Source organism: Porites lutea, chromosome 4 (assembly GCF_958299795.1).
Source record: "Porites lutea chromosome 4, jaPorLute2.1, whole genome shotgun sequence".
Lineage (NCBI taxonomy): Eukaryota > Metazoa > Cnidaria > Anthozoa > Scleractinia > Poritidae > Porites > Porites lutea.
The window spans coordinates 34,391,166-34,404,877 of record NC_133204.1 but is presented as its reverse complement, the minus strand read 5'-3'; the positions used below and the strand labels follow the sequence as shown (position 1 = coordinate 34,404,877).

At 37.6% G+C, this 13,712-nt stretch overlaps 2 protein-coding genes across 2 annotated transcripts in view; one reads left to right on the top strand and one right to left on the bottom strand.

Moving 5' to 3' along the window:
* LOC140933381 (polycomb group RING finger protein 3-like) overlaps positions 1 to 13,712 on the bottom strand; it is a 136,269-nt gene that overhangs the window by 58,119 nt on the left and 64,438 nt on the right. The window lies entirely within an intron of this gene.
* Positions 8,294 to 13,712, top strand: part of LOC140933001 (uncharacterized) — a 7,782-nt gene continuing 2,363 nt past the window's right edge. The window contains exons 1-4 of the mRNA XM_073382508.1: positions 8,294 to 8,415; positions 9,464 to 9,530; positions 11,828 to 11,881; positions 12,545 to 12,652. Coding sequence (XP_073238609.1) covers positions 8,294 to 8,415; positions 9,464 to 9,530; positions 11,828 to 11,881; positions 12,545 to 12,652 — 351 coding nt within the window. The remainder of the gene's footprint in view (positions 8,416 to 9,463; positions 9,531 to 11,827; positions 11,882 to 12,544; positions 12,653 to 13,712) is intronic.

Here is a 13,712-nt window from a genome sequence, read left to right as displayed (position 1 = left end):
CTTTGCGTATTCGGATATCGGAAATAAATAGTCAACCCCGCTATTTTTCTGGCACTTTGTTTCTTTCTCTTTTGAATCCATTTAACTGGCAGGAATGATAGTTGTGGCAAAAATTACGCAATCGAAAGTGGTACACCAATATGGCGACCGGAAATGGTATGACGTCACGTGAAAACGATCTATTGCTGCATCCTCTTTATAACAGTCTCCTGTCTGTCAATGGAAAAGTAACGCCTGTTTAATATTTACTGTGCCTTGATCGAAATAATTTATTGCGTGTTGAGGTTAGCGTTTGTTGACCTAAAATTTATTCAAATCCTGAAATAATCCTCGAACTCGAGAAGCTGAACGTCAAAGTTAAGGTGAGCAAATATATTAACTACTTTCCTGTTGTGTTGCTTGTATTTTGAAAAATTCTTTCTGTCATCTATCAAAAACTGATCGATTTGACGTTAAAAATATGGGTGCCCCAATAAAGCCCTAAAAGGGGACTATTTTCAAGGGTAAAAGTATCTTTGCAACGAATCTTTCTTTTCAAGGGTACCAACCACCGAAACAAAGGAACCCTTTGTTTGTGTATTACACCTCTAGACCAGTCTGGATTGGCATCCACATACAGTGAGGGGCCCCACGATGTAAAATACCATGATATTGTCACATTATCTTTTGTTCTTTGCACGTGCAATGGCTGGTATCTAAAAATAGAAGTCATACTAGTTATAGAACGTGCATCTTTATCTCTGATCTCTGATTTAACATAGGAACTTAATGTGTTATTCAGCTCTAGAGCACTTGTTATGTCTGGTAAGTCAAAATTCATGAGAATCGTCGAGGCCAAGCAAATGAACCATTGAACAGGGCACCTTCCTTAAAAAAATGTCACACTTAACAAAGCGAAGAAAACTTTATCGAATGTTATGGGATCTGTGAAAAAGCAAATTGAATTTATGGAGTCATTATCATAAAGTCGCAGCGATATAAATTTCTTTACTGTGGAACGGTTGTTTTTGCCGAGAAACTAATTAAAAATTTCAATTCTTACCTCAGAACAATAGGTTTTTTTACCTTCCTTTCGCTAACAATGAGAAAAATCCAGCATCCTTCCTTGATATTAGGCCGCATGTATTAGCTGTAGCCGAGTGTGAACATCCACCACACATTCTGATCCATAAAATTCTCACTACGTCCAAATAATTCCCGAGAAAAAGAAGTAACGAGGAGGTGAAATGCTAGATCCACGCCAAGGCAATGTACTCCAGTAACAATGCAGGCGTTGTGGGGAACCAAGTGATTTTAGGTACTTTAAAAGCATGCAAACAAAAATTATTCTGGCGCAAAATGAAGATTATCTTGTGCAAGGTATTCTTACATTTAATACGTTGAAAATTCTCGCCATGACACAGAAATTTTAGCACTTTCGAGGAGTGTGAAATATTAAATGGGATTAAGTGCCCGTAACCGCCCGTGCGGATCCAGGTCCTTTCTACCCTTTGTGACGTCATCAGTTTTAACGGTCAAGGACAACTTTCTTCGCTAACTTGTGTAGAGTGAAGAGATCTTTCAAACCATACCAGAATGAGCACAATTCAGTCAAGGACACCGGAGAAAGAAGCAAAAAACCACGAGACATTGACCTGAAAATCACCACGAAAATCTTGTTCCATTACCCACCTACCTTTCCTTTCACCTAATCCTAAGATCCTAAAAGCTTTCCTAAAAACTCTTCCCACCAAATTGAAGCCTACTAAATGCCCAGCAAGAGGAAAAAAAAATGAGGCAAGAAAAGCGAAAAAAGAAGGGAGGAGAGAAAGCGAAAAGTAAAAGTCAAGACTGCTGTGTCACTTTTAAACCCAAAAACTATGTCGAAATTTTGCTTTCTGCGCATGCCCGAACTTCGCAAGCTAATATTTTGCATCTGGATCAGAAGGCCGCCAAGTGTACGACCTGTAGACCGGTTTGTGGTAAGTTTTAGCTCTTTATAGCACGACAGTGACCAGAAAACCACTCGACTAGCTTCAAAACGCGTTTTTCGGCAAAATCTCCAGGAGCGAATGGGTTAAGACAGTATTAGGTACAAGTTCAGATAGAGTAACCTTCCTTGCCCTATTCTATGGTTATACAATGCTCGTAGTCACTAAGCAGGTGTATAGACAAACTCAGAACTAATATTAATTTAAATATGGGCTTGGAGCTGTTTTTGTCACTTTTAAACTAAACAAAAGGTGAAAAAAAGTGCATTTATTATGTGTTGACTTTTAATTTTTAGTCATTTCGTTACTGTTAATAAATAAACAACTTTTAGTGGTAGCAAGTCCATGAAGCAGTTCTTCACCTACCACATTCAAAAAGTAATGTGCTACCCTATACCTGCAGCACCCATGCACCATCATTTTTCTCAACTATGGCTGAAGTTTCTTAAAAGATAAATAAAAGATGAATAAAATTAATAGTAATAGTCATATTCTAAGTTATAGTGTCTCTGTTTGGGTTTCACCTTGTAAATATCTATGGTAGGGAGAAAAAGGAGAAACAGGGAAACCAGGAAGAGATGGAAGTGCAGGTGTTAAGGTATTATAAATATGTACTGCTTTTCAAATGGAGGTTCTTAGTTTCTGGATCCATACATGTGTTCTCTCCATAAAACATCGGTGATCATATGGAGCGTAGTAATGTCTTTTGTGTGTTTAAATTTGGGTTGGATTAAGCAAAATGATCAAAATTATAAACAGACCAGCTTTATTTTGATCACACCACAGTATAGATTGTTTCTATTTGTTATTTACCATCTGCATCATCATCATTGTCACTCCTTTGTCACAGTTAGCTTTAATTACTTAGCTTCAACTTCAACTTCAACTTCAACTTTATTCATTCACTTTCAATTTACAGTTACACGATAGCTTCCACCCGCGTATAGGAGAGCCTAATCGAGGCGGGGGAAGAGACACACAAATTTAAAGAAAGAAAAGAAAAAAAGAACTATTTTACAAACAGTACCAGCTGTCTCAAAATAATTTATTACTTATTGTTCTTCTTCTTCTTCTTCTTCTTCTTATTATTATGTTTTTCTTTTTTCTCAGTTCGTACTGTCCAGGGCTCCAAGAAGTGCCCAGTTTCCTTGGGAGGAGCTTTGGTGGGGGGGGGGAGGAGTCTTCATTTAATTGGTAGACAGCACTTTTGTAAAATATTGGCTGTGCCTAGAAGACTGATCTTTGGGAGTTCTTTGATATTGATGTTCCTAGGGATTTTATCCGCGTATTTTCCCAGGCCCGTTTTTGGTAGGCCAAGAGCTCCAATACCTGCAGGCACAGTTTCTTTTTTAAGGCCCATCCTTGAGACTTTGATCTCTGAGTCCTTATACTTTGAATTGAAAGCGTTTCAATCATTTTGACAGTTGATGATGATGATGATGATGATGATGTTGATAATGATGACGATGATGATTATTACTATGTCTTGTTTAGCAGTTCGTACTTCTCAGAGCTCCGAGAAGATACCAGTTTCCTTGGGAGTGGCTGAGGGGAGGGGGAAGTCGTTATTATCTATTTGGTAGAGAGCACTTTTCTTAAAATGTGGCTGATCTTCTGAAGGTCCTCAATATTGATGTTTCCAGGGATTCTTTGGACGTATTTTCCCAGGTCCTTTGTAATCAGGCCAAGTGCTCCTTATTATTTCTGTTGCAGGGGGAGAAAGGAGAACCAGGAATGGATAAAAACAGTAATGGTGGTGTTAAAGTAAGTGTAAGTTTCATGACCTTTTTTTGCCTGTAAGACAACCTTAACAACCTTAATCAGTTCTCCAAAGTGGATTTACTTCAATCAAATATTTATGTTTGTTTTTTTCTGCCAACTAATTTTCCGTGTCCAAAACAAAAACGAGGCCATATGCTTTATCCAACACAGCCACAAACACTACTCATTCAATTTTCATGTCCCTCACGCTTCTAAATGTTACATTCGACCTGTTAGTTATTATGTCCGAGCTGGCGCTCGACCAAACAAATTAATCTGGTCGAATTTTATTTCTCTACTGATTCGTTTCTGGTATAAAACAAGTACTGCGTGTAACTTTAAGTTTTCTTCTTGTATCGCTACAGTAAAGGATAAAAAGGTGATCAGGTTTTTAAATTCCCGAGATCTTTGGCTATCTACTGGAATATTAATATATGTTCATTATAATTATAAATACTTTGTTTAATAAGGGTGAGAAGGGATCTCGTGGTGACAAAGGATCCCAAGGAGAGAAGGGATCACAAGGGCAAAAAGGAATTTCGGGAACGTGTGATACAAAGGTAAGTACTACCTTACAGCTCCCAGATTTTCACTCTTTATAACCTTTAGTGATAATTATCCTTATTACAATAAGCCATATTAATTTAATTACCATAAACTGCATGCACGATCTCTTCCTTTCGGGCCTGTTGTCTTTAAAAGGGAGAAGTGTACGTGAATAAGCGGTTAAGTTGTGACACGTGACGGTGAGTATCGAGGTTTCTAAAAATCAAATAAAAATTAGCTTGCATGTCCTACTACTCTAAGGAAAGAGGAACAAAATACATGTAATGCACGCAGTCTGCCATATATGATGTTAACGTAAGATTAGCTCAATGTCATCTTGAAAGCAGGAGCCTTTTTACATCAGTTGGTGTCCGATCAAGGGAGATTTTCGTCAGAAAAAGTTATCTGTACAGGTGTTCAACTCTGTTTGCACATATAAGTACAATCATGTACAATAGTCTAGGGACATATTTGCATTTGTGCATTTTCAATTCACACATGCCCAACCCCTACCCCCACCCTACAAACAACGTTGGACGCGTGTCGGCGTGTATCCCGAATTTTTCCGAGTTTCGACATTGTATAGGGTGGGGGGAGGAAGAACTGCAAAAAAAAAATCGAGAAGGATGCCCAACGTGTATTTTATAAGGGCTTCCAGAGATTACGAAATATTATGAATACTGCATCACTGCACTAGGACTTTTGTCCAGGAGTGTATATTAGGAGATTGTTAGCTTTGTTATTTATTTGTATTTTGTTCTTACAACTTATTTTGCGTTTTAGAGCAAATCAGGGTGCTGTTTAACTGGTAAGCGCATTATTTACTACTGTTGCCTACGATGTACATTTACACTGATTCACGGGAAAGAAGAGTTTCCAAATTTTAAGTTCATAACACCGTGGCCCATCTTTGGTCATTGCAAAACCACAACACTTGAGTACATTCTTTTGTCGATTAATTCTAACTAGTTTTTTTTTCCTTGACATTAGTTTGTTAACAAAGGTGTTCATCCTTTTTTTCTTGTGGAAGATTGCTCTATTGGACTCCACTTCTTTGAAAAAGTTCAAGACCTACCAACCCGAGGAGCTATAGGTGTGGAACATTTCACCATTGATGGAAACTTGTTTCTTGCTTTTGCCAATCATCATGGGGACATTAGGAAACGGAAAACAAGTTCCATGATCTACAAGATGGACAACTCAACTGGAAGAATGTCTTTGTACCAGAACCTGCAAACAAGAGGAGCGTATGGCCTGGAGTACTTTTCTATCGCGAATAAACATTTTCTTGCTGTCCCTACCCATTACGACGGAACATACCGGGTGGACTCTACAGTCTATCAATGGAATGTGTAGCGAAGAACTAAAACATTCCAATTGCTAATCTTAGTAATAACGGGAACTTTATAAGCGTAATACTGTCTATTCGTTGAGAAAGGGTTTTTATAGGAAGGGACAGATACAATAACCAGAATGTTTTGGTTGATACCGTGAAATTTTAGAAAACAAATGTGCTTTATTATCGCGGCGATTAGTTGCAATAAAGATGTGCTTGGAACACTAGGAGGTTGTGTATTTTTTTTTAACGAAAATGCTACAAAAATGAATCTGTTGCGTAGCTTGTATTTCTGTCTGTTTCAACGTTATGTATCATAATGAGCACAGCTTAAGCAATCAGCAAACGGAAAGGAAAGTTAAAGAATGCATAGGCTTTAAACGGTGATTCCTTATGCAAGTAACGCGAGTTTTTATTGGCCGATCGATGAACGTAGCAATGTCGACTAAAGCATTCAGTTATGGCGTTAGTTTAATAACCGTCGTTTTACACTTTGCCAATTAGATACAAGAAGTATTCGAGCGATCAAATTAGTTTTCAAAACCAGCTCAGCTTTTCTGGAATATAGGCGTTTTGAGGCTAGACGAGCCGTTGTCTGCTGCTCACTATCTCTGCCTTTAAAGAGCGAAAACTGCCAGGAACGTCGTCTACAGGTCGAGCACTTTACGCCTTCTATTCCAGATGCAATATATCGGCTTCGGAAGCACGAAAGGACGGGAAACTGTCGATATTTTGGGTTAAAAAGTCGTGGCATTTTTACCTTTCGCTTTCCCTCCTCCCGTCTTTCTTCTTTGTTCAGTTTTTCGGTCCTGGGAATTTAGTTGGCCTGATGTCCGTAGGAAACGTTTTGGGGCCTCGAGACTTAACGGGATTAGAAGGAAGGAAGTGCAGGTGGTTAGTGGAGGATTTTTATCATTTTAGGCTCAATGTTACATATTTTTGGTCTTTTTATCCGGCCTCCTTGACTTAATTGTTCTGGAATTTTATTATATTTTTATTTTATTATTTTGCCACACAGAATAAATTACAAGTAAAATAAAAAAGATAATAAACATGAAATTTAAAATTAGCATGCAGTTTGGAAGGAGTGACTGTGGCGCGGAAATCTCCGAGAAGCCAACGAGATTATTACGAATAGAGATTTCCCGCCACTGGCAATTTAAATACTAGGCGACATTTAAAAATAAAGAAAAAAGACTGCATTTTAGGTATATAAGTGCGTTTAGTGTATATAAGTGTGATTAGAGAAAAATATAGATATAAAGTGTTAAGGTATTTAGTTGCATCCTGTCTGACCCTTAAAAATGGTTTGATCACACGCTTGAATATATTAAAAGTCGGGGCGTTTTTGATGTTGTTCGGTAATGAATTCCATATTCTAGGACCTTGACACCGAATCGAAATTTTTTTAATATTTGTTCTACAGGTCTGAGGTCGGTAAAAGTCAGAGTATCTGGTTGAATATTGATGAGTCTGATTTCCAATTTGAAAGATTTGAGTAAAAGAAATAGGTAAAGCATCATTATGATATAGGTACATGAAAGAACTTACTTGGACAGAGTAGATACTAAAAACATCAAGAATTTTCAAATTTGCAAAAAGAGGTCTACTTGAAGCCTTGGTATGGTTTGAAAGATTTCTTGCTCCTACAAAAGTTAGATGACACAGTTGTCTTTGAGCGCTAAAATTGATGACGTCGCAAAGTTAACCGTTTAAGGGCGTGGACTACATCGACCTTGCTGATCCTTGCAGTATGCAGGACGCGTGTCAAATATGAACCTAGTATATGGCGTCGCTCTCCATGAGTTCTCCGTAGCTCAAGTGGATAGAGCGCCCGCCCGGTGTTTGGGAGGTCATAGATTCAAATCCCGTCACCGAGCTTAAAATTTACCATCTTTCATTCTTTCAATGTTGGAAGTTGTTGGCGAACAATTGCGTCCGTTTGCACAGGTTAAGTGAGAACTAGTCTATGACTACTTTTTCCTAGCAAGTGAGTGCACCATAAGGTAATATTTTCACTTGTTTTTTTGTTTTTTGCCTGCGCGCTATGCTGGTATCCTCTTTTCACCCCAGGGCATTACAGTCAATCGACTGGAAGTCTCGGGGGATTGTTCTTGCCTATTTAAGCCAGTTATCCCGCGTTTTCCTTCTTTTTTGCCAAGTAAGGCCCCGTGCAAAAGGACACAACTTATCCTGGCCAACAACTCATGCAACTCCCAACATTGTTAGATGATACATGTTGCGTCCGTTTGTACACCTTGTTGCATGTTGTTGCGCGTGCGCAAAGTTTGAAACCGGTCAAACTTTTGAGCCAACAACTCCCTACATTTCTTTTGTTTCGTGATCGTCGAAGCGTAGCGCAACAATTTTGGATCCGTTTGCGCAGCTTTTCCAACATTGTTGAAGCCACGCACTCGCATTACACATTGTCCCTAAAGTCTTATAGGTCATACCCTTCCCACGATACACTGCAGGTCCCAACATTGCTTGGAGTTGTTGCATCTATTTGCACACCACTGCCAACACGGACGCAGCAACTCCCAACATACCCTCCCACCTCCCGTTCGTCGACGCATATCCCCCTCTACCTTCACCGTCTTACGATCCTCTGCCTTTGCAAAATCTCGTTTCCCATAACTGTTTTTCGCAATGGCAGTAAGTGGTTGTTCTGACAGTGGAAATGGTGTACGATAATGATCCAGCATGCTTCAAAATTATCATACCGAAATATCAGTTTGTTCTTCTGTTAACGGCATGCAGTGTAGACACCATAACAAGAAACAATGAGAAACTGAATATAAAGTAAGGAGGACGTTCACATGGCAACGAGCGAATTTACTTCCGGTCAAAAAATTCGTGAGTTTAGGATTCTTTTTACGCCCGCACTTCTCATTTCAGCTTAGCCGTGTACTAAATCAAATTCCGAGTATTATTCATTCAAGTCCAAAAAACAGGTTATCGAATTTCCACCAAGTTTCTGAAAGCAGATCGAGGTGAACAAAGCAATAGTGCAAATTTGAATAGAATTTCATGGATTACAGTTCATTTGTTTAGGAGCTGCAAATTGCCGACAACTAGACTGAAATATTCATAGAGGCACTTTAGTTTCTTTAGGTTGCCATTTATTTTTTTATTTTCAAGTCAGTCCGAGTTCGACACAGACTCTGCGACTGAGTTCGAGGCGTTCGCTTGTTTGTTCATAAATGCAAAATGCTTTCAATAGTATATATAAACTTCCTGCATGAGTGCCTTTTAAAAATATGATTGAAAAATGGTAAATGCGAGGCCAACCATTTGCTCAAGGATAAATAATAAGACATTTAAAGGGGATTAAGGGCAGAGATTTTAACCCACAATAACATAGCAGGCGAACCAGGTTTTTGAGGTTGTTCAGAGTAAAGTTTTAATTTTGAACCCTGGCGTGAATGGAAGATCTGTTTATTAATGAATTTAGTTCGTCCGCCAAACCCAATGAACAAAGAATGGTATCGCGTTTATTCATGTCCTAATTATGCTAACATTGTTTCAAAAATCTTGTGCCTTTATACATTTGACACTTTCTTAAGTTTACGTCTGAGCCGCTGAACCACTGAAAAATAGTAGAAAATGTTTCGATTGATCTTCCTGCTGCCTTTGACCATTTTCTTGGTCGGTTCGTTCGGAACGTCGGAAAGGAAATCTTCTAAAAATGTAAGCCGAGGGTACTTTATTTTCGAAAATCTGGCCGGTACTCTTGTCGCCGTATATTCCCTTTACCGTATTTTCTGTAGTCTGGGACTGAAAGTTGTCTAATTTTTAGCAACGTTGCCTTAAACCTTCTTTCTTTTATTCAATGATTATAATCAAACAGGCGAACAAATCTGCCGGAAGCCAAAACAATTGTAAAACTGTTCCACCGCTTGGATGTGGAAGAGATGGTAAGTTCTCCAGTGTTATGAATCGTCACTGACTCAAATGTAATGTTTAGTAGCCACTTCGTAGTGTTCTTAGAGCCAGAAAAGATTGAAAAAATGGAATGAATGGTGATCTAGTTTGAGGTGGAAATTGTATTTACATTTATCGACGAGCCAATTCCTTCAGGCCGAACACTAACAAATCCGCGATTTTAATGCAAAGTAAAAACTGCAAAACAGAAGTTACAATCAAAGACATCGCACTATTGTTTGGGTTCAGATATCTAAAAGTTACCCCTAGATTCGTGTTTATGATAATACTGAAGGAAAAAAGATACTGCAGTGTTCAATTTTCGTGGAGTGCAAAACTGACTTGGGAAGAAATAAAACTACTATTGAACAGCGAGTTACAAATTCCACAATAGTAATAAAAATATGAAAATTTGTTTTTTGCAAAAGTGCATACAATTATTTGGTTTCTTGTACTGTCATAACTGAAAGCTCTAAAGAATATTCTGAGGTTTTTGTTGAATGATCTGCTCATAAAAGCTTCATTTTATACGCGCGATAGCTTAAGTGCTAAATAAAAGCAGTGATGTAAATAAATATAAACATCAAAACCAAGTGATACCAAACGACCCAAATTGTCGTGTGTGGATTAATGCCTTTCCTGCGTTGAAATGCATTCTTCAGGAAGAGATGGCCGCGACGGACGTGATGGAACTGTTGGAGCAAAGGCGAGTTAACGTTCTCTGTACTGAATTACACATCTAGATCATATTATCATTGTATTATGACAAGATTTATTTGTCAATCTAACTTTTAATTCTTAGCAAGAGATCCTATAGTGTACTAGCAATTCAAATCTCTGATAAAACCTCTTTCATTTGGCAAACGTTTTGTAAAATAGTATTTATTTCTTTAGATTTGGCAAAGATACATTTGTATTTTTTCGTCGTTTTCCCTTGGCCACTATTAGGCTATCATTAGGAATGGAATTGTTAAGGTCTGTTTACCAAAACACGGCCGAGACAGCCAGCATAAAAACGTCTGTGTATTTGTAGCTTGTTTCAACTCGCGTAATCATTTAAACGTGGGAATCTGAAAAGGGACATCAAGACTGATAAAATTCTTCATAATGTATTTTCCCCTATATAAAACGTTGCATTGGATAATTTCACGTTGAGTTGTGTTCGAGGAAAAATTAATTGTGATTCACGTGTTCAAGATATACATACATTCCAATCCATTAGTAGAGCAGTTGCCCGGAAAAGGAGAAATAAATTCTTACGTTACGTGTCTCCCTAGAAAAGGAATCATATGACACTAAATGGTTTGACTATAATGAAGTTGTACATATTCAGCACCACCGTCTCATTGGAAATTAAAAGGATTAAAAAGGAGAACTGAACATAAACACACAAGTCAGTTAAGTTTGTAGCGATGGGGAATATAAAGCAAAAAATAGGAAAAAAATTTCAGAGACATGTCAGTCTGTTATAACAAAAGTGACATGCAAAAAACTTAGTAACTTTGAAGCACTTTCTAAAATGACAAAAAAAATCAAGGTGTCGTTCTTGCACTGAGCTCCTCAATTGACAAAAGAAATAGCCTAGAAATATCAGGTTAGAGCTCTCGGGAGCTAGCGGCACAAGCCAAACAATTTTACTCGATTGCAACTCCCATCCTTCCCTTTAACTTGTGTAAAAAGAATCATATCTATAATCCATGTCACTTAATATCAGTTTGGCAATAAACCTCTCAGAAAAAAGTCGGAAATCTCTGCCGCTTGGTTATTTTGGTCGGGTCTCTGGGAAATAATGGCAGTTCAACATTTCCCTCAAGAAACTTGACCAAACAGAATCAAACACGTCGTTTGCTGATCCGATCCCTGGTTGTTTTGTTATTCTTATCGAATTTTAACTTGGAGCTTAACCAAGAATGTCTTGAGTCTCATTTCAAGCAGTAATTAGCCAAATATCGTGATTTTTTGATGTCTTTTATATCAATTACTTACCTCTATCTACAGCTAATTCGACAATTAATTCAGCACTTTTAATCAGCCTCACAAATCGTTTTATTTCAGTTGCTCAACCTCCAAAGCTATTTTTTGGCCCTAATGACTGTTTCCCTTGTTTCGATTCGCATTCCTCTACCAGCAGCTTCTGCCCGTTATTTGCGCTCTGTGTTTTTCGAACTAGAAGTGGTTTATTCACCCTCAATACTTGTAGCTAGAATCCTCTTAGTGATTCCCCTAAACCGCTATATTTATTTTGCCGTTTCACTATCCTTAGATTTGGGATTGATGTTTTCTTTTCCAGGGAGAAAAAGGAGAGGCAGGGATACCAGGACAAAATGGAAAGGCTGGTGATAAGGTATTAGTTTAGAAATGTACTACTTTTTAAAAACTTTTAAGTTTCTTCTAAAAAGTTAATATAAGCTCGGTAAAATTTTGCATAAATGATTGCGCAGTCTATTATCGTGGGAAATCCAACAAAAAGAGGCAGTGCGCGTATGAACGAAGGATAACGAAGTGATGTTTTCATATTAACAAAGAATTCAAAGATATTTTCTGCCTAAGGCTGCTGATCTTTACTCCCAAAGTGTAGCTCCATATTTTTAAATTTACGATAACAACATAACGTTTGACTTATTTACTGAACGCCAAGTGGATTTGAAGAGTTGTTGTTTTCAAGTTGTGACTAGTGTGACGGAGCCTAAAGATGTATAAGATGTAACTTTGACCAGTGTATCTGTATCAAGTCAGGATTGACTGGGATATTGCTTTCCATTCCCGGAAATTCAATACATTACAATTTTAAATATGAAGTTATTTGAACTTTTTTACAACCCAGCTAACCATTGCATCAATTAAAAAAAAAAATTGCTATAATTTCAGATCATGTTCAATGACTTGGGCTGGAATCATTTTATCCTGTAAAGAAATCCAAACTGTAGGATAATTTTTGATTTGTACTAATGCGGATGCCCCATGTTGGGGTTTTCCATGTCCCAAATTATATCTTTTTTAAAAAAAGGGTGAGAAAGGATCGCAAGGTGATAAAGGATCACAAGGAAAGGATGCACCACAAGGACAAAAGGGCAAACAGGGACTAAGGGGAATGCCGGGAACATGTGATACTAAGGTATTCTCCTCAAGATATTTGGGCTTTTTTTGACAGGGGGTGAAAAAGGATCTCGTGGTGTCAATGGAATTACTGCGTTAAAAGATTACAAGATTTACACTCTTTATTATCTTTTGTAATAGTAAACCTTATTACAATAAGCCAAATTAATTTAATTGCCATTCCTTTAGGCAATAGTAGAATTGAATTTTAAAATATGATAATATGAAGCTTCCCAGATCATCATTACTGTCATTTTGAACGGCTGTATTCCCGCCCTATATTTCGTTTTGGAAATATTCGGTGTCCATTTCTGAGAGGTGTCCGTGTTTATTAAGTGTACTTTTAGGAAAATGACTGAACTACGTCAGGGACCGACACTTGGTGATACTTACTTGGAGATACTTGGTGTCCGATTTTGGGAGATGCTATTTAAAAAAAACAATGACTGAATAGGGAGTGTTTCATCAATAACTACATCAGCAGATTGTTAGTTTTGTAATTAAATTGTATTTTGTCGTCGTTATTTTGTGTTTTAGAGCCTATCTTCCAGCAAATCAAGGTGCTGTTTAAACGGTAAGAACATTTTATTATTTATTACTGTCGTCTATGATATACATTGATTCATTGGAATTAGAAAAGTTTCCGAATTTTAATTTTATAAAAACGTGACTTCTCTACAGTGAATTTCAAGAGTAGAGCACATATTAAGTAACCTTCCTTTGTTGTTTTTTTTTCTGTTGTGAAGTATTTTGACTTATCCTTAAAGTTGCGCTTTTGTTTCATTGGGTGGGTCAGGGTTAGTTAGGATTTGTTCTCTTGGTGTTTTCCTGTTTTAATTTTAAGTTTTCACTCGCACTTGAAATTTGCTTGGCTTTCAAATTCACTTCCATTTCTGAAATATTTTTGATTTGGCCTATTCGGAAGTGAGTTTTATTCTGGAAGTTGTGTTTATGAGTTCAGAGCTGACCTAGGGTATTAAGTCTTGTTGAATTAGTTCCTGTTTGGGTTCGTTAACCAACGTTGTTAGTTTTTCATTGGGTTGTTGCTTCTTGCCGATCGCAGCCGTTTAGGTCCAGAG